We start from the raw sequence: 24,400 nt of genomic DNA on the forward strand, positions 1-24,400 counted from the left end.
CTATATTCTCTGGCCACGGGAAGGTGAAAAAAATAAAAAAAATAAGTAGTGTTCTTGTCCTGTTTAATAGCACAATCCAGCGTACACTGCTTGCAGCTGGTCTCAGGATGCACCGCCGGTTTAGTTTCTTTTGCCACAAACTACACAGTACAAACATCCTCCACCCTATTACATAATTGTATAGTGTATCACCGTTAATTTGATCCTCGGAGTATAAGCAGCACCCCCCCCCCCCCCCCCCCCCCCTATTATTTGGGTGAATTTTGAGTGTTGACAGCGCGGTTTATACTCCGGAAAATGCAGTACTCTGTCTGCTCCAGGTGCATGCCTATGCAGCATACAGTAAAACTCCCCTACAAATTACAATGTAAGACGGCCAGGTTGGGACCAGGGAGTCATCAAATACCGGTATATTTGACGACGGACTCCCTGGTTACCGGTTGGGACCGAGCACTGATGCATTCTTACCGTTGTCTCAATGTGATGAGGCAGCAAGAGGTGTGATATCATGGATCATCATACTACCACTATCAGCAGCAGCAGCAACAGCCGAGCTGCAAGTTGACTTCACCATTCACCATCAGCAGCTGAGGTAGTGACTTCACCATTCACCATCAGCAGCTGAGCTGCAAGTAGTGACTTCACCATTCACCATCAGCAGCTGAGCTGCAAGTAGTGACTTCACCATTCACCATCAGCAGCTGAGCTGCAAGTAGTGACTTCACTTTTCACCACCTGAACCCATCACACAGTAGACTACACATGCAGAACTGCGCAGATCATAAGCAGCTTAAAAGCTTAACCAGAAGGGGAAGGTGAAAAAAATAAAAAAAATAAGTAGTGTTCTTGTCCTGTTTAATAGCACAATCCAGCGTACACTGCTTGCAGCTGGTCTCAGGATGCACCGCCGGTTTAGTTTCTTTTGCCACAAACTACACAGTACAAACATCCTCCACCCTATTACATAATTGTATAGTGTATCACCGTTAATTTGATCCTCGGAGTATAAGCAGCACCCCCCCCCCCCCCCCCCCTATTATTTGGGTGAATTTTGAGTGTTGACAGCGCGGTTTATACTCCGGAAAATGCAGTACTCTGTCTGCTCCAGGTGCATGCCTATGCAGCATACAGTAAAACTCCCCTACAAATTACAATGTAAGACGGCCAGGTTGGGACCAGGGAGTCATCAAATACCGGTATATTTGACGACGGACTCCCTGGTTACCGGTTGGGACCGAGCACTGATGCATTCTTACCGTTGTCTCAATGTGATGAGGCAGCAAGAGGTGTGATATCATGGATCATCATACTACCACTATCAGCAGCAGCAGCAACAGCCGAGCTGCAAGTTGACTTCACCATTCACCATCAGCAGCTGAGGTAGTGACTTCACCATTCACCATCAGCAGCTGAGCTGCAAGTAGTGACTTCACCATTCACCATCAGCAGCTGAGCTGCAAGTAGTGACTTCACCATTCACCATCAGCAGCTGAGCTGCAAGTAGTGACTTCACTTTTCACCACCTGAACCCATCACACAGTAGACTACACATGCAGAACTGCGCAGATCATAAGCAGCTTAAAAGCTTAACCAGAAGGCTTAGCCGCCAGTATATGGCAAGGCACGCCACCACCACGGCAACATCAAGACAGCATGGCCAGCGGCACGGCAAAGCGAAAACAACACAACGGAACACGTAACACCGACAGCGGCGGCGACAGCAGCAACGCCTTAGACACAGGCACAGCAGAAACGACGCAGATTCATGTCGTTTGCAGCGAACAAAACATGCATAGCATGTGGCAAAAAAAACCCAGTAAAAGCATGACAAGAAAAGTCCACGCAAGCGAACAAAAATAATCCAAAATTCATCAGATATATAACTGCATGAGGAATAAAGTGACATGATTCGACAGGAAGATTTGATAATGATAAGAGCATGAGATATTCTTTCAGAAAGTGAGATATTCTTGATGAAAAAAAGAAAAAAAAAGAAGACGCAAGATTTTTAATGCTACTACTGTGAGAGATAAGATGGTACGCTTATGCTTTGTTTATGTGTCTGAGTCTATGCCATGCGTACAGCCCTAGTTTCCTTGGACATGCTCACAAAACACTACAAGTACTTATAGCGTGAACTTACTTTTCGCGAATGACTAGAAACAAGTGATTGAGTGTGAGCCAGTGTTGCTCACACGCCAATTGTTGACTAGAAACAAGTGATTGAGTGTGAGCCAGCCAGTGTTGCTCACACGCCAATTGTTGACTAGAAACAAGTGATTGAGTGTGAGCCAGCCAGTGTTGCTCACACGCCAATTGTTGACTAGGAACAAGTCGTATAATTACGGTGTGCACCGAGCCCTCGACTAGCAAAATATAGTGGCAGTTTGGCTCTCTGTTTTTAAGGACTATGAGCTAGTTATTTGAAAACAAAGAGAGGCGACTCAACAGCGGGTTAAATGCATCGCACATGTACAGTTATAAAGCGGTAAGTTGGGAGTCGTCAGCTTCTGGCAGTTCACCGCCGCGCTCAGGCACCTTCTATATGATGTGAATCTGTGCGTGCGGGCGTTGTTGTGCGTGCGTGTGTGTGTGCGCGCTCTTGTGACAGCAGCACACAGAAAAAGTGTGCACGGATGCAAGCTGCATACCAGCGTACTCACACGAATCAAGCTCATTGCCACCACTCGTCAAAACCCTATACTGTGGGCGTTTTGCATTGGGCCATTGACGTAATTCGTCGACTGCGACGTCAGCTTCCCATCCTGATAGACCGAGACGTTCTCCACGCCGTCTGTAACCGTTCGCTTCGTCGTGATGGTCGTGCCGTTGACAACTCGCGTGGTCGTCGAGCTCTGCGACATACTCATTCCTCCTCCCAAGCCACCGCTACTGCTGAATGACATTGATGACGACATCATACCACCTGCTCCACCCGCATGCGATGATATCATACCGCCTCCTCCGCCGCCTGCAGGACCTAAGAGGCCCATTCCACCGAACTGGGAAAACGGAACGAATGAGTCCACAAGCGGGGTGGCGGGCACGAATATGGAATGATGGGCGTGGAACGGATCGCGGTGCGCGTGCGACTGCTGCTGACCCCGGCTGCTGCTACCGCCTTGCGACCGGTGCCGATCGCTGCGGTGATTGTCGTCATGGCCCCCGTCCCGTTCATCCCCGCGACGTCTGCCTCGAGCTCCTCTGCTATTGTACTGCTGTTGCTCATGATGCGGTGGATGCTGCTGCCGTTGATGTTGATGTTGGTGTTGGCGAGCATGCTGGTTATGCTGTGTTTGCGAGTGGTGCGCCTGAGGGAAGAATTGATGATGCGCAAAATTTGACTGCGCCATCAACGGGTCGGCGAAGAGGAACTGCTCCATGAACGGGTCGTTGGCAAAGAACTCCCTGAAGATCTCATCGGCCGAGCGGAACTGGAAGAACTGCGGCATGTCAGCACTCTCAAAGTCTGAGCTTCCTGCTCCACCTGATTCCAAGCCTTCATGGCCATAGCGGTCATACAGCTCCTTCTTACGTGTATCACTCAGCACGTCGTACGCAGCTCCAATCTCCTTGAAGCGAACCTCGGCCTCCGACTCGTTTCCTGGATTTTTGTCGGGGTGCCATTTCATGGCAAGTTTCCTGTACGCTTTCTTGATGTCGGATTCAGACGAGCCTCGCTCCACTCCCAGTACCTCATAGTAATCGCGAGGCATCCCGAACGAATACGAAGACGTTCTTTTCCTTATAGCAGAGCTCTGAGCGTGCCGAATATCACAGCTCCCATTCAATGGCAGCAATGTTTTTATGAGAAAAACGAGCAGCACAATTGAATTGAAATTTCAGGCAAAGAAAGAGGACGCTCTCTCCCGTCCTGCTCAAAAGCAAACCAGGTACTGATTCCTTAGCAAGAAAACACAGATATGGGTGTCTCTCCTACAGTCTCAGGACCTGGTGCTTTCTGAAATCAAACTACTCATCTACACTGACTGTATACAGTTGATTATTTCCTCATTGGGGTGGCTAAAATGTGAACTTTCTACACGCCAACGTTCGTCAAGAATCTTCGCATTTGTTCCACAAAATGTTGCACATGTACAAAACACTGTACGTGTAGATCTACATGTACGTGCGTGCACGCGTAGATCTACGAGCGGACTGCGTCCGCTCTGCACTGCATGGCTAGCTGGGTGCACAGTCATGAAACTTTTTTTGCACATGTACGTGTAGATCTACATGTACGTGCGTGCACGCGTAGATCTACGAGCGGATCTGCGTCCGCTCCGCACTGCATGGCCAGCTGGTTGTGCACAGTCATGAAACTTTTTTTTTTTTTTGAATTTTTTTTTTGAACGGCACTGCACATGCAAATTTTTTCTGAGTAAAATCAGTGAGCATGTCATGAAAATAAATCCGAGAAGAAAGAAAAAGGCCCAACCCTGCCCTGCCAGTTATTTGGACTTATGGGGGTCGCCATGGCAAATAATAAACATAAAACTGCACACGTTCGGGCTCTCCGCGATCCGCCTTCTCCGTGAAATTATAATACCGTAAAAGAAAACTAGAGGGGAAAAAAGAAGCAACAATGAGGAATAGGAACTGATTTAGGAACCACTTGCAGTCAGTTACACAGGCATAAAACTGCACACGTTCGGGCTCTCCGCCTTCTCCGTGAAATTATAATACCGTAACAGAAAACTAGAGGGGAAAAAAGAAGCAACAATGAGGAATAGGAACTGATTTAGGAACCACTTGCAGTCAGTTACACAGTCATGAAACAGTCATGTTATTTTTACGTGTGTAGATCATGCACTGCATGACTGTGCACAATGTCATGCGCAATCTTTCGCAACTCTTTTTTATTTATTATATTTATTTATTTTTTTACAATTACCGGTAATACACAACTCATCGGCCGGCATCTTCTCGTACATGCTGTCCCCGGGGAAAATTGCGATTCCGCGGCCGCGTTTTTTTCCGCGTTTTTTGCGATTTTTAAAAGACCGCGTTTTCCGCGAATTTCCCGCGTTTTTTGAACTTTTTTGTTGCACTACACGTACACAAGGCTGGAAAGACCTATGCAGCAATGTGATAAAAGCATACATGTACATCAAAGCCTGTAATACTGCTTGCACCGGCACCTGTGGCAGCTGCATGGCTGTACGGTGTACCATAAGAAAACTCATTAGAGAGGTTTTGCAGAGCGAACGTTCGCAATGATTTTCGCGTTCCGGGTTGCGAAAACTATTGCGAACGTTCGCGCGAAATTTGTGTTTTGCATGTTTTTCGCTCCAAGACATTTTCGCGTGCACTCGCTTGTTTGAGAAGTACAGGTCAGTGAGTGGTCTTCATCCGATTATTTTTGTTGTTGCGAGTGGTGGCACCTAGAGTTACGGCCTGAGACGAGAGCTCCTTGACTACCTTGTCTATGGCCGGAGACCCACAGTCACAAACTCCCTTGAAACGGGTTGGCTTGTGCCGTAATCTGGCGCATCAACACCTGAAATTCAAAGAGGCATCGATGCATCGTTGATGTAACCGACTCTGAGCAGTGAGAAGACGAGCGGGCAGGAGATGGTCCCGGAGAAGAAGCAACACGGGCTGCCACAAGTATAGCCTAGCTAGCACCCGCGGACCAAGCCAAGAGTAGAGATCAAGCACAAACATGAGGACTGAGGGTGGCTAACCGTGCACGAGTCCACAAAGAGCGTTACTGCGAAAGTTTGCATGTATCTCGCTCCAAGAAATGCTCGTGTGCACTCGCTTGTTTTTGAGAAGTCGTCTCCATCCGATTATTTATTTGTTGCGAGTGGCGGCACGCGCACCAGGTACCCTGAGTCACGGCCTGAGACGAGAGCTCTTTGACTACGTTGTCCATGGCAGGAGACCCACAGACAAACGGGTCGGGTTGGCTTGTGCCGTAATCTTGTGCATCAACACGTGAGATTCAAAAGGCATCACTTTGAGCAGTGAGAAGACGAGCAAGCAGGAGATCGGAGTAGAGATGATTCTGGAGATGAAGCAACACGGGCTGCCACAAGTATGAAAGCTAGCACTCGCGGACCAAGCCAAGAGACTTTGAAGAGTAGAGATAAAGCACAACTAATACTTGCATGAAGATCACCGTGCACCAGGCCAGGCTGACCAGCGGTCCACAAAGAGCGAAAATTACTGCGAAAGTTTGTTTCGCGTTTCCTGCAACTTTCGCGTTCAAAACTGCGAACGTTCGCACGAAGTTTCGCTTTTCGTGACGTCAAACGAAAATTCGCGCGAACGTTCGCTCTGCAAAACCTCTCTATTGACTAACATATTTCGTGAAAATATTATCCTGTAAAAGAATAGGAATGTAAACAACATACCTGTGAAAACACAACCTTTAATGCTTCTAACACAACCTGTGACTACAATAATCATGAAATCAACCCCAAAACATTTCTTGCAGTTTACTTTCGTAGAGTTTGCGACTTTGTGTTCCTCAACACAACTTGCAGCTTCCTTCAAAAATACCCTCAACCTAGACCTTGGTTCTGTCCTAGATCGTATATCCATGCATACATTGTTTCGTCTCATTATTATTATTATTATTACGAAGTCTGAAGAAAACGTTGAACGGTCTCTGCTTGGATGACGACTACACCATAGCTCAGTGGTTAGAGCATCGTTGGCTACAAGCGGGTGGTGACAGTCAATTGTTTCTTCAGATTTTTCCCGTTTGTCTCTTTCCCTCAAAACCAGTTAATATTATTCCCATATGTCCTTTTCTCTTTTACATTTATTTATGGCTCAACATCCGAGTTTCAAATTATTATTATTTGAAACTCGGATGTTGAGCCATAAATAAATGTAGAAGAGAAAAGGACATATCGATACGAGTTAAGAGTAACTCTCCATCACTGTAACATGATACTATATACAGTCAGAAAGTGCAATAACTAGGCACAAAACTGACAGAGTACTGAAACATTCGACGTCCTGACACCTAGCTTCAACACATCTCCGTAGCGCTAACCGACAGCCTTCCAACTTGGAAGGTTCAAGGTTATGGAAAGACCAAAGAGGGGAAGGCAAGCGCAACGAAAATGAGCAAAAGCTACAGTCCCAACGGAACAAAGAATGTCGATTGTTACTGGACGATGACGAGACCAGTACGATATTTGACAAAGCGGTCTAACTACAATTCGAAGCAGCAAAGCAGCACACCACCCAACTTGGGTGGGTCATAAATATCAAAGATAAATGAAGAAAGGACATTCTTTGTTCCGTTGGGACTGTAGCTTTTGCTCATTTTCGTTGCGCTTGCCTTCCCCTCTTTGGTCTTTCCATAACCTTGAACCTTCCAAGTTGGAAGGCTGTCGGTTAGCGCTACGGAGATGTGTTGAAGCTAGGTGTCAGGACGTCGAATGTTTCAGTACTCTGTCAGTTTTGTGCCTAGTTATTGCACTTTCTGACTGTATATAGTATCATGTTACAGTGATGGAGAGTTACTCTTAACTCGTATCGATATGTCCTTTTCTCTTCTACATTATTATTATTATTATTATTATTATTATTATTATTATTATTATTATGGAGTTGGCTTTATTTCACTCACGTTGTCATGACATGAGGTAAGAACCCCATCACCGGGCCAAAAGAGACCAAGGGTAATGAGAGAAAAAAATAGATAAATGGCCAACGCAATGGAGACCGGAGCAAAAAGGATTGTAAAAACCAAAGCAAAAATATTGAAAGCCGACGCAGAAACTGAGAGACGGACAGAAATAAGCAGAACGATGGAGGAGGCCAGGACATATTCGAATACAAAAAGAGTAATCACAAAAATGGACTACCAGTACAGGAATAGACCTGTAGAAATAGAGGAAGAGATGAATGCCAGACATACTCAAATGGCAAGAGAAAAATCAGGCTGTGAGGACCGTCATACTGCACATTCATGGATGTCAAAGCAAATGCAGTATTGGAGGTTTATACGGACTAGCTCTACCCGTAACATGAGGAGCCTAATGCCGAATGCCAAGAACCGACTTGATGATGTTCAATATTCAATATTATTATTATTATTATTATTATTATTATTATTATTATTATTATTATTATTACGAAGTAGTGGTTGCGACTTCGGCGATGATTTTGTAAGAAAGGTTTGCTCCCCACACCGGAGCTCGCGCTATTCCGCCGACTTTACTTGACACTTGACTGACTCACGACTGCCATCCAGAGCACACGAGAAGTCCATCGAACCTTCGACTCGGCAAACCTGCAAGAAAGCAACACTCCCTGCTCAATACACAGTGTTTCGGGGAATTCACCCCTCATCAGTTGAGCTTGAGTAGGCTGAGGGGTGAATTCCCCGAAACACTGTGTATTGAGCAGGGAGTGTTGCTTTCTTGCAGGTTTGCCGAGTCGAAGGTTCGATGGACTTCTCGTGTGCTCTGGATGGCAGTCGTGAGTCAGTCAAGTGTCAAGTAAAGTCGGCGGAATAGCGCGAGCTCCGGTGTGGGGAGCAAACCTTTCTTACAAAATCATCGCCGAAGTCGCAACCACTACTTCGTACTGTTGTGCCCAGCGCGGGCTGGCGACTAGTTGGTTTGGAGGTGACAGCGTTGCGAATGACCGAGGGTCCTCGACGTCTGTCTCACCGTCCAGGAGCGACACTGACTCACGCTGCTATCTGGTGTTCACGAGGTGTTTGTCGCGCTGGAAGCGGAGCGTCTCTGTAAGTTTGTATCCCTGGTGATGTTTGTGCCTGGAGAGCACTATATAAGTGGTGCTCTTCGGGCACAATCTTCCTCAGCCTACTCAAGCTCAACTGATGAGGGGTGAATTCCCCGAAACACTGTGTATTGAGCAGGGAGTGTTGCTTTCTTGCAGGTTTGCCGAGTCGAAGGTTCGATGGACTTCTCGTGTGCTCTGGATGGCAGTCGTGAGTCAGTCAAGTGTCAAGTAAAGTCGGCGGAATAGCGCGAGCTCCGGTGTGGGGAGCAAACCTTTCTTACAAAATCATCGCCGAAGTCGCAACCACTACTTCGTACTGTTGTGCCCAGCGCGGGCTGGCGACTAGTTGGTTTGGAGGTGACAGCGTTGCGAATGACCGAGGGTCCTCGACGTCTGTCTCACCGTCCAGGAGCGACACTGACTCACGCTGCTATCTGGTGTTCACGAGGTGTTTGTCGCGCTGGAAGCGGAGCGTCTCTGTAAGTTTGTATCCCTGGTGATGTTTGTGCCTGGAGAGCACTATATAAGTGGTGCTCTTCGGGCACAATCTTCCTCAGCCTACTCAAGCTCAACTGATGAGGGGTGAATTCCCCGAAACACTGTGTATTGAGCAGGGAGTGTTGCTTTCTTGCAGGTTTGCCGAGTCGAAGGTTCGATGGACTTCTCGTGTGCTCTGGATGGCAGTCGTGAGTCAGTCAAGTGTCAAGTAAAGTCGGCGGAATAGCGCGAGCTCCGGTGTGGGGAGCAAACCTTTATTATTATTATTATTATTATTACTCTTAACTCGTATCGATATGTCCTTTTCTCTTCTACATTATTATTATTATTATTATTATTATTATTATTATTATTATTATTATTATTGTAAAAGAGAAAAGGACATATGGATACGAGTTTAGAGTAACTCTCCATCACTGTAACATGATACTATATACAGTCAGAAAGTGCAATAACTAGGCACAAAACTGACAGAGTACTGAGACATTCGACGTCCTGACACCTAACTTTAACACATCTCCGTAGCGCTAACCGACAGCCTTCCAACTTGGAAGGTTCAAGGTTATGGAAAGACCAAAGAGGGGAAGGCAAGCGCAACGAAAACGAGCAAAAGCTACAGTCCCAACGGAACAAAGAATGTCGATTGTTACTGGACGATGACGAGACCAGTACGATATTTGACAAAGCGGTCTAACTACAATTCGAAGCAGCAAAGCAGCACACCACCCAACTTGGGTGGGTCATAAATATCAAAGATAAGTAAAGAAAGGGAAGCTTTGCGAAAACGAATTGTACAAGCCGAAAGCCAAACTCCTACAGTACTCCTCATGCATGACATTGTGATGGACTAGTTGACTACAAAACAAGTTGTTTCACACGATCGTACTGGTCTCGTCATCGTCCAGTAACAATCGACATTCTTTGTTCCGTTGGGACTGTAGCTTTTGCTCGTTTTCGTTGCGCTTGCCTTCCCCTCTTTGGTCTTTCCATAACCTTGAACCTTCCAAGTTGGAAGGCTGTCGGTTAGCGCTACGGAGATGTGTTAAAGTTAGGTGTCAGGACGTCGAATGTCTCAGTACTCTGTCAGTTTTGTGCCTAGTTATTGCACTTTCTGACTGTATATAGTATCATGTTACAGTGATGGAGAGTTACTCTAAACTCGTATCCATATGTCCTTTTCTCTTTTACATTTATTTATGGCTCAACATCCGAGTTTCAAATTGCACACCTGATGAGCCGTCACGAACCATACGGCGAAACGTACGTCGTGTGAAACAACTTGTTTTGTAGTCAACTAGTCCATCACAATGTCATGCATGAGGAGTACTGTAGGAGTTTGGCTTTCGGCTTGTACAATTCGTTTTCGCAAAGCTTCCCTTTCTTTACTTATCTTTGATATTTATGACCCACCCAAGTTGGGTGGTGTGCTGCTTTGCTGCTTCGAATTGTAGTTAGACCGCTTTGTCAAATATCGTACTGGTCTCGTCATCGTCCAGTAACAATCGACATTCTTTGTTCCGTTGGGACTGTAGCTTTTGCTCGTTTTCGTTGCGCTTGCCTTCCCCTCTTTGGTCTTTCCATAACCTTGAACCTTCCAAGTTGGAAGGCTGTCGGTTAGCGCTACGGAGATGTGTTAAAGTTAGGTGTCAGGACGTCGAATGTCTCAGTACTCTGTCAGTTTTGTGCCTAGTTATTGCACTTTCTGACTGTATATAGTATCATGTTACAGTGATGGAGAGTTACTCTAAACTCGTATCCATATGTCCTTTTCTCTTTTACATTTATTTATGGCTCAACATCCGAGTTTCAAATTATTATTATTATTATTATTATTATTAACTGGTTTGAGGGAAAGAGACAAACGGGAAAGTTCTGAAGAAAAAATTGACTGTCACCACCAGGACTCGAACCAGGGACCCTCGCTTGTAGCCAGCGATGCTCTCAACACTGAGCTATGGTGTAGTCGTCATCCCAGCAGAGACTGTTCAACATTTTCTTCAGACTTCGTAACTCACACTTCCTGTGAATCCACACAGGCGGGTGGGACGCAGCCCTCACTGTAACCCACACACTTCACGTACAAACTAGCACGCGGGGAGCCCCAAGTCATATTATTATTATTATTATTATTATTATTATTATTATTATTATTATTATTATTATTATTATTTATTCATATTTTGATAGGGCAATCCCCACAGACTCAAGGTCTTCTTACGGGGTACCCTAAGAATGAAAGTAATGCATGGCGAAATAGGGATGGCGATGCAGCAGTGCGGATATCAGATGGAGCACTATTCCATCTGTCTGCAGCCAAATATGTGAGAGAAAACAGACCGTAGCGTGAATAAACTCGGGGTAAAACAAGACCATTGGAGGAGTGAAGGCGGGTCCGACATTGCAAAGTGTTAGCTGCTGAAGAGCGAAGTACAAAGAGGTCTCGAAGAAGGACACTGGTCTGGCCTAGGACGCAACGGAAAACAACTGAGTACAATTTTAAACTGAAGCGGACTGAAATTGGCATTAAAGAGAAGCGTGCGAGAATTGGGGCTGAATGGGAGGACGAGGGGTAACCAAACACTATCCGTAATGCACGTTTACTGATCTTGATCAGGTTATCATATTCTGTGGTGCGAAGACAGTGTACATATGCATTACTCGCATACTCAAGAGTGGATTGTATGAAGGATAAGTAGAATGTACGTTTAGCTCGGGTGGTCAGGAGGCGACGTGTTCTGTACATGGTACTTAGCTTGGCGCCAACTTTCCTCCGGAGGGCTGCAACTTGTGGTTTAAAGGATAGATGTTCATCAATGACCAAGCCAAGGTATTTTACGCTCAAAGCTGAGGAAATACTAATACCGTCGAGCATTAGGGGGCGGCTAGCCGGAGTGGTCGGAGTACGGATATGCATGTACTGAGTCTTTGCGGTATTGAGTTTGAGACCACGCTCAGAGAGATAATAGGCAACGTGAGCAATGTCTCTTTCCAAGGTAACTACGGCTTGCTCTGCACATGAATTGGCAGCGTATAGTGTAGTGTCATCTGCATACAGCAACGTGGTCGACTGCTTAACATGGCAGGGAAGGGAGCGGGTGTAAATCGTGAATAATAGTGGTCCCAGGACGGACCCTTGTGGGACGCCACGGGTGCAGTGGTATGGCTCACCTGGGGAAGACTGGGGAGTTACGACTCTCTGGGTTCGGTCTGCCAGGTAGCTCTGAAACCAGGAGAGAACTGTGTCTCCAAGGCCACAATCAAATAGTTCAGAGACTAGAAGTGTGTGATCTACACAGTCAAACGCTTTACTTAGATCGAGGAATGCAGCTGCTACGCACTGGCCTTTATCTAGACACCTGTGCCAACGGTCGACACAGAGGGTGAGAGCATCCTCGCAGGAGTGGGAACGCCGGTATGCAAATTGTTGAGGCGGTAAAAGGTCAGGCTCAGATTGAATATATGTCTGCAGCTGTTCGTAGACAACGCGCTCCAATATCTTCGATGCCACAGGCAATAGGGATATCGGACGGTAATTGGCTGCCTAGGTGCGATCTCCTTTCTTGAACACTGGACAGATGTCTGCTGCTTTGAAGCCCGTGGGGAATTGTCCTTTTTGAAGAGACTCGTTGACGATAGTAGTGAGGGAACTAGCAATGTACTCATGGTTACTCTTCAGGAGGACTGGTGGTAGCCCATCGGAGCCGGTAGCCTTCCACGTTTTCAAACGTCTGAGCATACTGGAGATGGTGTTTACAGAGACTGGCTTGAAGGATATGAAGGCTCGCTGGATTGGTGGCCCAGCGGGTTGTCTGGCAGCTGAAGTAGAGGAGTCTGGGCTGGTGACCTGCGCTTCAAATACCGTGGACAGGGCAGACGGGTCGACGGGAAGAGTAGCTGGGAGCTTATGGCGACCTAGGAGGCGGTTCAGTACTTTCCACTGAGCATGTGTCATCATCATGGAGCAGCTTATGCGAAGGCTAGCCAAGCTTGCTTGGCGATGCTAACGCGGAAAAGCCTATAATAATACTATAATAATAATAATAATAATAATAATAATAATACAAGTAATAACACGTACACACAGTGCACTGTTCGGTCAGCAACGTCTCATCGTGGCGGCTTTTTACTCAAATATGACGAGTGCTTACACCAGAGACTTGTAACTGATTGATTTCACTACATACTCACCGTGAAAATTGCCGCACATCAATATTATCCACCGCATATTTACTGCATATTTACCGCAAATTCACCGCAAATTATGCCACATTATGCCGCGTTTTTGCGATTTTTTCAGCAATTTTCCCCGGGGACAGCACATGGCAGGCGCACCAAATTCGCGAGGGAAACATAAGCATGAGGGGAAAAAAGCACGGGAGAAAATGGAAGATTTAGAACGAAGGAGAGGATCTAATTATGGAACACAGCAGAAAATAGCAAATAATCAAACAGATAACATGATAATAGGAGTGAAAGGAGGGTGTCAAATGAAGGGTGCTATAGGGTAGCAGTGGAGATTGGCTACTCAGGATTGGCGACAATTAGGCTTGGGGTGGGAGAAGCAGGGGCATAATCCCGGAGGAGGCTAGAGGCGGTCGGTTGCCCAGTCCCATTCACACTGCCTCAGGTGGTCATAGACCTTCTTCTTGAAGGTCTGCATCGACTTCTGGGATGGGCGAGCACTAAGGATAGAGGCTAGGAGGAAATTCCAGGTGTCAATCATACAGTGGGGGAAGGACCGGAGGACATTGTTCCAAGACTGAGGTGGGACAGTCTTGGTCAGCTGGAACGGATGGTGGCTCGCAATTGTGCGCACGCTGGCTCGGGTGCGGGCCCGGGCTGGGGCTGGAGCTGCTATGCTTTTCGCAACCGTGCCAAAACAAAAAAGGAGCAGAAATAGCAGAAGTGCAGTGACAGCATACACCCCTTCCTGCTGTGAACCACCAGTCCACCACTTTACACAGTGCCAGTAGCCTGTTGCATGTATCCTACATTATTCCAGTGCGCGGAAAAGGGAATGCACATACCAGTAGTTAGTGCGGGGCAGGTTCTGGGCCACTTTTTGACCTTTGACCTTTGGGCCAAATAAGGCACACTGTGTCGGTCGTGCTGGGTCTGGCCCCGGGACTCCCCCAGGGTTTGACCTTTGACCTTTGGGTTAAATAAGGCACACTGTATCGGGCGCGCTTGGTCTGGCCCCGGGACCCCCTAGGGTTTGACCTTTGGCCCTGCCATGTCATAAATGTCATCATGTTCTTTTCCGTGGCGACCGTGCACTTGTGCACGTTCGGTGCATTCGCACCGGGGAGTAGTAAAATACGTACTACTCCCTGATTTGCACATCGTAGATGTGCAGTGACATATTGCGCATGCGCGCATAAGCACGCGGAGCGTGCGACCTTCAGTGGCCCTGCGGAAAAGACGCATACACAAGGTGTACACGTGTCATTGTAGGGTGATTGACCTCATATACGCTGTACGGGGAGATTTTTTCCTCAGTATGTTGTAGGCAGTGCTGGAGGTGACGTGACGATGGCGGAGCCAAGTGCAAAACGATCCAGGCAGCCCAGACAGCCCACCTCGAGTGCCGTGCGTGGTTTTTTGAAAAAGTTTTCTTTGCCAGGTTCAGGCACTGATCCTCTCGTCTTTTTCAGCAGCCATCATGACGAGCTCCGACAGGTTCTGCTCGAGGAGCTTCAGTCTCACCCTTTCAAGGTGGTTTTAGTTTTGAGGGTGGAGATGACACGAGAGTCGGCCACGGGTAGTACGTCTGCCGTCCCGTTTTTTAGAAGTAGACCGGCTCGGATCCTCAGCGAAGGGGATATTGATAGTGCAGTCAAGACGATGGTGGCGAGGATCACTGGTCTTATTGATAAGTGGGTGCAGAACGGATCCAACTGGACCGTTTCTCGAGTGAGGCAGCTGGATGTGTCGACAGCAAAGTACACTCCTCTTCGAGGTGAGTTTCTGTTCATCCGACAGTGTTTGTTCGAAGCCTGTCGAATTTCTTGTGGAAAGTTGTAGACGTATGTTTCGTACCAGATGTACAGTTTTTCGTGATTGTCGAGAGGGTGTAGTTGTGATGTGGTGTTACTCTGAGCAAAGCCTTCGTTGTATTTTTGTGGTGTACTGTAGGTGGTGCAGCTGCTATCCCGCCGAAATTAGAAAAAAAGAAGGCCATCATTAACGTAAAGAACAACGATGACAGGTGTTTGATGTGGGCGTTGTTGTCAGCGCTGCACCCCGTCGAGCAGCATGCTGAGCGTGCATCCAAGTACACCCAGTATGTGGAGGAGCTGCGGTTCGACGGTGTAATGTTCCCTGCAACGCTCCGTGATGTATCCAAAGTGGAGATACAGAATGGTCTTGCAATCAATGTGTTTGGGTACGAGGGGAATCTGTACCCACTGTATCTCAGCGAGCGCCAGGAGACTCCCATCAACCTGCTTCTTCATGACAACCACTTCACATGGATAAAAAACTTCAGTCGTGCATGCGAGAATAAGAACAGACACGCAACACACTACTGCTTCCGATGCCTCTCCGCACACAAAACAGCAGACTCCCTGCAGCATCACAGCGAGAGATGTCAGGTGATGAAGCCCGTGCCAGTCGTCATGCCCACAGCAAAGGACAGCATCCTCAAATATACAAATTTGAAGCACAGGATGGTGGCTCCATATATCATTTACGCTGATACGGAGGCCATCATTGAGCCGATGGAGGAACAGCATGGCAGCAGCACTGTACGCACAGCCCGTCATGTACCATGCAGCATCAGGTATGTTTTGTTGTTGGTGTTGTTTTTGACTAATTTTTGCTGCACTCATACCTGCACAGTGCTTGCTGTTATTCCTTCTTGTCTTGTTTTCCCCTAATTGTGTTCGTGTTGTAGTATGTGCATTTTGTGTGATTCCTTTTTTTCAAAATCACTCATTCTTACTTTCCCTCTTCTTTTATGCTCTTGTAGATATGCTGCCATCCGATCCAACGGTGAAGTCCGTGGCGAGTTTGACGACTGCAGTGAGAATGCCATTCACAACTTTTTCGACAGTCTCAAAGAGTTGGAAGGCAGTATCCAGGAGGATTTGGCGGATATCAAGCCAATTCAGATGACGGCAGAACTGGAGCTTGAGTTTCAGAACGCAGTCAACTGCTGGATATGTGATGAAGTACTTGGAGAAGATCGTGTTCGTGATCATGATCATCTCACTGGTAAGTATTATAATTTTTTGTTTATTTTTGTTGTTTTGCAGTTGTGTGTAGATATGCGTATGTGTATAGTGCATTTTCATGTCTTTGTAGCTGTTTGCATCTGTGTTTTATCATGGTGTATTGAATTGTATTGTCTGTGGTATCACCTTCACTGTAGATGTTTACTATGTTTGTGTATTCCCCTCTTTCTGAATATCTGCACAGGCAACTACCGTGGTGCTGCACACTACCAGTGTAATATTCAGCTGAGTATCTACCCAGATCGCCAGATCATTCCGGTTGTGTTTCACAACCTGAAAGGGTACGATGCTCACCACCTCATCGCCCACATTGGTATGACCGAGGTTGAAGAGGTGGAGTACGAGGACTCTAACCAGCGTAAGCGGATTAAGAAGGTTGGTGAGATCAGTGTCATCGCCAACAACATGGAGAAATATATTTCATTCAAGTGGCGTCAGTACCGCTTCATCGACTCCATGGCCTTCTTGAACTCCTCTCTGGACTCGTTGGTGAGCAACACCCCGGAAGATGCCTTCAAGCTTACTCGTACAATGGCCCATCATGACCTTCTCCAGCGTAAGGGTGTCTACCCCTACGAGTACATGGACTCCTTTGCTCGGTTTGATGAGACACAGCTGCCACCTAAATCAGCATTTGAGTCTAGTTTGACTGGAGAAGGTATCAGTGATGCCGACTATGCCCATGCTCAGAACGTATGGCAGGTAAGCAGCTTGTGCCTTCTGTATTGACCCTCGGAATTTCCCTGATGCCATGCTTTTTGCATTATTGTGCTCTACTTATGACTTTTGAATGCTGTTGTGATGTGCTCTACTCATTTTTTTGTACTCATTGCTCTCTATCTGTGGATATGTGGATGCTTGTGTGTATGGATGTGTGCATGCGTGCGTGCGTTGCTGTTTTTTGTTTTGTTTTGCAGACATTTGAGTGCAGTACAATGGAGGCCTATCATGACCTCTATTTGCAAACAGATGTCTATCTTCTAGCAGATGTCTTTGAGCATTTCCGCAAGACGGCATACAAGACGTATGGGTTGGATCCAGCTCATTACCTTACTCTCCCAGGTATGTTCATCAGTCTTTGTTGTTGTCCAATGCATTCTCTCCTTTAGATGGTGTTCTCTGTTAGTATTCTTGTGCTTTCTTGTCGGTGTATTTTTATACTTTTTGCATGGTGTATTGACTTTCGTGTTTGTGTTCTGGTGTGTTGTATGGTGTTATGTAGGATATGCATGGGATGCTCTACTACGGTTCACCCAGATTGAACTGCAGCTGCTCACGGATGTAGACATGCATCTGTTTGTCGAAGCCGGTCTACGTGGGGGAATCTCAATGGCGTCGCAGCGGTACGGCAAGGCCAACAACCCAACGATGGATCAGTACAATCCTGCCGAGCCCACATCATACCTGCTATACCTTGATGCCAACAACCTGTATGGCTGGGCTATGTGCCAGAGTATGCCGACGTCTGATTTTGCCTGGTGTGACAAGAACCTGTCCGAGATACTGGCACACCCTGTAGATTCGAGCACTGGGTTCATTGTGGAGTGTGATCTTGAGGTACCTTCTTCGCTGCACCACTACTTCAATGATTATCCACTCGCACCGGAAGTGATGAGAACATTCTCAGATAAGCTATCACCATACCAACAAGCACTTGTGGAGGAGCTCAAAGTGTCAGCCGTAGATGGAGTCAAGTTGACACCCAGTCTCCTACCCAAGTCCAAGTATGTGTTACACTACCGTACACTGCAGCTGTATTCGCGTCTGGGCATGGTGGTGACCGCTGTTCACAAGGTGTTGGGATTTCAGCAGAGTGCCTGGATGGCTCCCTACATCAATCTGAACACTGCACTTCGCACGAGGGCTACAACCGACTTTGAGAAGAGCTTTTACAAGGTAAATGCAACCGTTGTGTGCAGTCTTGTATGTTGTTGTTGTTGTTTTTTGTTGTTGCATGTATGGTGCAAGTGTGACGTGGAGTATGCTAATTGAAAAATATGCTGATGTGAAGGAATGGCATGATATGATTCTCATGTGTCATGTTTGCCTGTTTGTGTGCTGCAGCTGATGAACAACTCAGTCTTTGGCAAGACGATGGAGAACGTTCGTAATCGAATACGCATCGATCTCTTGCGAGAAGAAAGTGAGGAGCAGGTACTGAGGGCAGTGAGCAAGCCTACATATGTGCGGCACGACATTTTCCCGAACGGGCTTGTCGGAATAGAAAAGCAGCACACTGAGATCAAGCTCAACAAGCCGGTCTATGTGGGTATGTCGATACTAGACCTGTCAAAGGTACACATGTACTCCTTCTACTACGATGTGCTGAAGGAGCAGTACGGTAGCAGAATCCGGCTGTTGTACACCGACACCGACTCTGTTATTGTGCACATAACCACCGGTGATGTTTATGCAGAGATGGATCTGTCTCTGTATGACACCAGCAACTTTCCCACTGACCATCCTCAGTACACTTCTGCCAATAAGAAAGTGGTTGGCAAATTCAAAGATGAGCTTGGTGGGAAATCCATGGTGGAGTTTGTAGGTCTAAGATCGAAGATGTACTCCTACATCGGGCAGGAATCGGCCAAACGGGCCAAGGGTGTTCGGAAGGCAGTCCTGGCAAATACCATCACCCACAAGGACTATGTAGATGCACTGCTCAGTCATCGTGTGTCTGCCAGGCCTATGACGGGTCTCCGATCACATTGCCACACAGTGTATGAGGAGGTAACCACCAAGGTGGCATTGTCTCCATTCGACTGCAAGCGGTATATAATGGATGATGGCATGGCCACACTTGCATATGGTCACAAGGACATTTAATGGGCAGGACCCCACATTGAACATGTTTCATCATTTTCATGCAAAACTCCCCGCCATTCTTCTGTCTAATATTCCTCCTTTCTTGACGTGTGGAGCTGGCTCCAACACTCTACATTTTTGTTAAATATTTCAGGCTTGTGCCTCAATTATATTGCAGGATATAGTGCATTGTGCGGTATAATAATCTTCATCGCATCATAAAATATTACCCTACATACTTTGGTTTGCAGTGTGTGCGCAGCATAGTCCATATATCATCAAATTGATCAAGTTCAGTATCTGCGGGCATATATTTCCCCAGCTTGAGAAAATGCTTATATACTTGCGTAAATTTATGCTCACAATGATGACATAAAAATGAGATTAAAGTCCATATGATGGCCAGTATGAATGTAGTTATGATGCTTGTTCTTTCGGCTGGTGAGGTTTGAGTGGATTTCTCTGCCACCACATTGCTGGCTCCGAACAGCACTGGTGCAAGCAGGAGTAGTTGTTGAGTAAGTTTAACTTTATTCAAACGCCCCTTCACTTTCTCATAGGCTTCGCTGTTGCTCGCAGTTGATGGCTCGGCTGATGGGGTGGCATTGCTTGAGGAGTCCATCTTGATCTTACTGTACCGGGAATTTTTTCTCACATCCATTCAACCATTAGTATGAGAAAAATTATGGCCAAAAAGGCTGAACGGGGATGAGTCCATACTGAGCGATTTGACCAGTTGAAGTCGTGTGTAAGGGTGTTTTCAAAACTTTGCCAACCTCCTTTTTCCGCCAACCAGGGCGAAACATTGGTGGTCATGTAATCTAAGTGCCAGGTCATGACATGATGTACATAGTGCAATCCCAGTTCCGTTGAATTCTCCATACAGATGTTCGCTAACTCGCTGCTGAATAAGTACAGGGCCACAATTTTAACATGGCTGATACCGTTTTTAAATAGTTCTTTTGCAAATGTAAGAAATTGCGTACGACCCGTTCTGGAGTTGAAACACAGTTGCTGCATCAGCACCTGAAATCTCGATCCACTGCACCTGACTAAGCGACACACTCGTACCAAAACTCTAGAAAGCCGAGATGGTTTCGACTCCGGCGACGATACACATTGTGGTAGGTCTACATGACCTTGTTCTGCCAGTCGATCAGCAATAACAGCAGAAAGCAGATTTCTTGCAGTAGTCTGCATTGTGCACTGCATCATCGTTTCCCTCTACTACTATCCTTGGAAATATACCTCATTTCTTTCTGCGATACCCATTGGTTGAACTTTTCGGGGTATCCCTTCCACTTGACCAGCAAACTACCCTTACGTCTTTTCAACACCTTATCGATTCGAAATGTAGCTTGCGCAGTCTTCATGAGCTGCTGTTTGTAGAAGCTTCCTGTGATGGGTTCATCGGCAAGGTCTTTCACTTTGTAGGTGACCGGATAAGTGGGGAGAACCTTACGAATCACAAATACCTCTTCGGTCCAGTTGGGTGTGTATCCCTTCGCAAACATTCTTTTTTCCACTGTAATGCGAACTTTATCTCCGACTTGAAAGACAGGCTCATCCGCAATGGGCTCATACAGTTGCTCAATCGGTTTCCCTAGGGAGGCTTCCATGGGGGTCATCCCAATTGTACGGTGTTTACTATTGTTGTAGTTGTCGACAAGTTTTTGCAGCACATCGATGTAGACGTTGGTCGAGCGAGCGGTGAAGTGCTTCCACATACGAGATTTTAGCGTTCTGTTGAAACGTTCAACGACGACGGCTTTTCCTTCATTCTCTGTACTGTACATGTGAATGTCGTTTTTCTTCAACCACTCCTTGAACGTTTTGTTATAAAATTCCGAGCCATGGTCCACCCATAGTAGCTTAGGTTTCCGATTGGTTGTGACGGTTTTAAAGGCTGACACAACACTATCCCCGGTTTTGCTCTTAAGTGGCACACTCCAAGCATACTTCGTGTATATGTCTATAACATTGAGAATATATCTAATTCCTTCGTTATATTCGCTAAAGGGCTGCATTTCTACGAGATCAGCACTCCATACATCGTCCTTGCCGTAAACGTCCACTTTTCTGCGTGGGAAATGTACTCGCTTAGGTTTATGTAGCTCATCGGCAAGATCATCTTGCCAATCCCCACCAACCATGACTTGATCGTTGTGAAGGGTATCGTGAGAGAACGTACAGGAGAGGAATTCCAATACTCCGTCTATACCAGTCTTTGAGAAGACTTTCGCTACCAGGATGGCATAACGTCCGCAGACCGCTGTGCTTCTATCTTGAATGACTTGCGTATTGGTGTACAGGTTGCAGCCGGAATAAACATTAAGAAAACATTGTTTTAGTTCCGGTTCTTTATAGTCTTCGGCCATCTGCATCAATGCACGCCCGAAGCTGTCAAATATCAGAACATTATCGCCTTCCCTACACACCGTCAGCCAATGGTGTCCCCCTTCGGGTTTGTCCAATATCGGGAGTATGTTGTCCGTGTTACACACACAAAACTCGCCATGGTTTAAGGCAGGCAGGAGATCATAGCTAGTCACACCTCGGAACCCGCGAATGTGTTTCAGCGCAGACTCGATGTCCACGTTGCTCAGCTCCACATCCATACCTAGTATACCAGGGATTTTCCTTTCAGAATAGCAAGTGTTCGGTAATAGGGACTCCTTGTATTGCTAGCCACTTGCCGATTCTTGAAGACACTTTTGATAAAGGTGGCATCATCAGCCATGTACTCTTTGAGACCTAACATAAATTGTTCTGCGTTGATAAGTTTTGCTTCTTTGGTTCGAGTGTAGGCGTTGATCATATCTCCTATACCGGAATATTTGTCTGCGGATCCTGGTATGGCTAGAAGCTGAGTTCTTATTGCAGCCAATTTCACATTACTCCTCGAGTGGTTTGGAAGCGCATTAAGGTTGGCTGCTGCTGCAATCTGCTGGAATGGATAACGCGACAGGTGAAACTGATTGATTTGGTTGACCAGAGTAGCATAGTCTTTGAGGATTTGAAATTCGAGGGTATCTCTAGTGTTTTCCATTCTACCTCTGAGCCCCTGCTCATCCTCCTGATAGACTTGGTGTAGTTGCGGCCTTGCACTGAAGTGGCTGCTTTGCAGAAAGGCTTCCGGTATCTTATGGTCTACTAGGAGTTTACCAAATGTATTTATCACTATTCTATCAAACTTTGGCTCCATGGCGGTTTGCAGTGGGATACTAGCGGCAGAGATGTTTCGCCTCATTCTAGCCTCTGCTATGGACCCTCTTGCCATTCCAGAACTCTGATCATAATCGAGGAGATTCGATGCAACAGCATTAGTAACCGAGGATGGGTTTATCAGATCCGGATTGTTCTTAAATGTTCTATCATACATAGCCTTTACTCGAGGGTTTGATTTCACTTGGGAGATAGGAAATGGGCGATCTTCTTCGGGGATATATAGGCCAGTGCTTCTCTCACTTGCCCGGAAAATTTCTTATAATCTCCACCTCGTACTGGAGGAGTACCTTGAACCTCCCACACGGTGTCACCTTTACTCAGGATATCCTGGGGGTTTTGTAATATCATCTTCATGGTCTCGTCTCTCTTCTCTGGTGGTATTGGGTGAGTACGGCCGTTGCACTCGATGCAGATAGGTTGGAAGTGCACCCGTATTCGCTCCATTTCTGTACAACGGGCTTAATCAATCTCATCCACTCCTACCCCCCGTGCTTCACAGCCAGCAATCCACTCAAAACTATCAACTTCGGATTCGATTTGGACAATTAGTTTTACTCTAGGGAATGTGACCTCCCAGGTGTCTCCAATCTTAGTGACGGTAACCGCATCCCACTCACTGTGGGTGGGTATAATGCGAACACTGACACCATCCATACTTACTATAGGCAGAAAATATTTTATTCAAACACAACCTTCGATGTTATAGAATCACAGTGAGTATAAAACTCATTGCGTGATGCATCGACCGCTAGAAAGGGTCTCCAACAAGCTTCTAATAGTTTTTCATAGAGTTTATAGACAAGATTAGCTTTCAAACAGGATCCGCCAAATAAAGTTTGAAGATAGCGTTTGATGTTGGATTTATCTGTAAAGCGAAAAAGATAGAGGAAGTTGGTATTTATCTTCATATCTTTGATGTTATCAAAGCTTTGAGAGAGAAAGAACACATTAAGTTCATAATGATGGCTATACATGGTGAAAAACTTGTAAAGACATTCCCTCTGACTGCCATGCTTCAGTCCCATGACACGTATATCATCTATAATGACAAAGGACTTGGGCTGAATGTCCGTCTCTTCGATACACTCAGGCATTGCACTGTAATGTTTCAACTCCGTGCCTTCCTGCCTGTATTGCTCCGGTGAAGTATTGGAGATGACGTAAAGTCGTTCCGGCTTTACCTCTCGAAGTATTTCCTTGAGGTAATGGGATTTCCCCATGCTGCTCTGACCCAGAAATAGCACATTTTGTCCCCATGTTTGGAGGGAGGGGAGAATCTCAGAGTACTTGGGTTGAGATCGTAGAGACAGACCTGCTACGCGGAGTAAAGAGGCAGACCCTCCTTTCAGAGACAGCAGTGATGAAAAGTCCATACTTACTATAACGAGAAAAAATTAAATGTTAAAGCTCTGAGGTATAAACGAAGGGTTATGGGTATTTTCTATGCGAGTTCGGATACGGTCAGTAATGGTTTCTGGAGGGTTTGAGGATCGTCGTCTTCTACCTCTCTTCTTAGCTCCTGACTTGATGCCGGACTGTACTCTCGACTTTGCATGTTCAAACAGCTGCCTTCCCAGACCTTCAACCTCCCTCTTCAAACCGTCTCCTTTGCGCTTCCTTGCACGTTGCCCCCTGGAGAATTTGTTAGTGGGTGGTAGCTTCGATCGTCTTTTCTGAGATCGTCTCTTGCTTGCTCGAGTACTGCTTTTTCTACTATTTCCCTTTCGACCCCGGCCAAATACCTTGTCCACCAGATTGTCACCGACGGACGCTAGCGCCCCCATAGCTAAGGGTGCACCAACGGTTTTCAATATGGGTAGGGCTTTAGCCACGAGTCCCGGTGGAATGCTCAGTCCGCCTCGCTGCATCATGGGTTCCCGGCCGGCTACCATCTGACGTCTGATGGACTCGCCGTCTTG

At 46.5% G+C, this 24,400-nt stretch overlaps 2 protein-coding genes across 3 annotated transcripts; one reads left to right on the forward strand and one right to left on the reverse strand.

The window, feature by feature from the left end:
• Positions 1 to 1,551: 1,551 nt before the first annotated feature.
• On the reverse strand, positions 1,552 to 4,033 carry LOC135828867 (dnaJ homolog subfamily B member 6-A-like). Its single transcript, XM_065341296.1, has one exon. It carries the CDS (start codon positions 3,714 to 3,716, stop codon positions 2,691 to 2,693), a length of 1,026 nt encoding a protein of 341 aa, XP_065197368.1. The 5' UTR covers positions 3,717 to 4,033; the 3' UTR covers positions 1,552 to 2,690.
• A 10,674-nt stretch (positions 4,034 to 14,707) lies between these two features.
• On the forward strand, positions 14,708 to 19,669 carry LOC135828456 (uncharacterized). Of its 2 annotated transcripts, XM_065340907.1 has the most exons (7): positions 14,708 to 15,172; positions 15,349 to 15,994; positions 16,184 to 16,428; positions 16,633 to 17,150; positions 17,366 to 17,510; positions 17,671 to 18,344; positions 18,513 to 19,669. In XM_065340907.1, exons 1-7 carry the CDS (start codon positions 14,746 to 14,748, stop codon positions 19,272 to 19,274), a joined length of 3,417 nt encoding a protein of 1,138 aa, XP_065196979.1. In that variant the 5' UTR covers positions 14,708 to 14,745; the 3' UTR covers positions 19,275 to 19,669. The 2 variants fall into 2 exon arrangements, with proteins under 2 accessions (XP_065196979.1, XP_065196980.1); XM_065340908.1 differs by lacking the exon at positions 14,708 to 15,172 and having other exon boundaries at positions 15,818 to 15,994; positions 16,213 to 16,428.
• Positions 19,670 to 24,400: the final 4,731 nt, after the last annotated feature.

This window comes from Sycon ciliatum, chromosome 12 (assembly GCF_964019385.1).
Source record: "Sycon ciliatum chromosome 12, ocSycCili1.1, whole genome shotgun sequence".
Classification (NCBI taxonomy): domain Eukaryota; kingdom Metazoa; phylum Porifera; class Calcarea; order Leucosolenida; family Sycettidae; genus Sycon; species Sycon ciliatum.

Coding starts and splice junctions, on each gene's coding strand:
- LOC135828867 (XM_065341296.1), bottom strand. CDS start 3,716: ATGCCTCGCGATTACTATGAGGTACTGGGAGTGGAGCGAGGCTCGTCT.
- LOC135828456 (XM_065340907.1), top strand. CDS start 14,746: ATGGCGGAGCCAAGTGCAAAACGATCCAGGCAGCCCAGACAGCCCACC. Junction 15,995..16,183: donor CATGTACCATGCAGCATCAG/GTATGTTTTGTT, acceptor ATGCTCTTGTAG/ATATGCTGCCATCCGATCCA. Junction 17,511..17,670: donor TCATTACCTTACTCTCCCAG/GTATGTTCATCA, acceptor GGTGTTATGTAG/GATATGCATGGGATGCTCTA.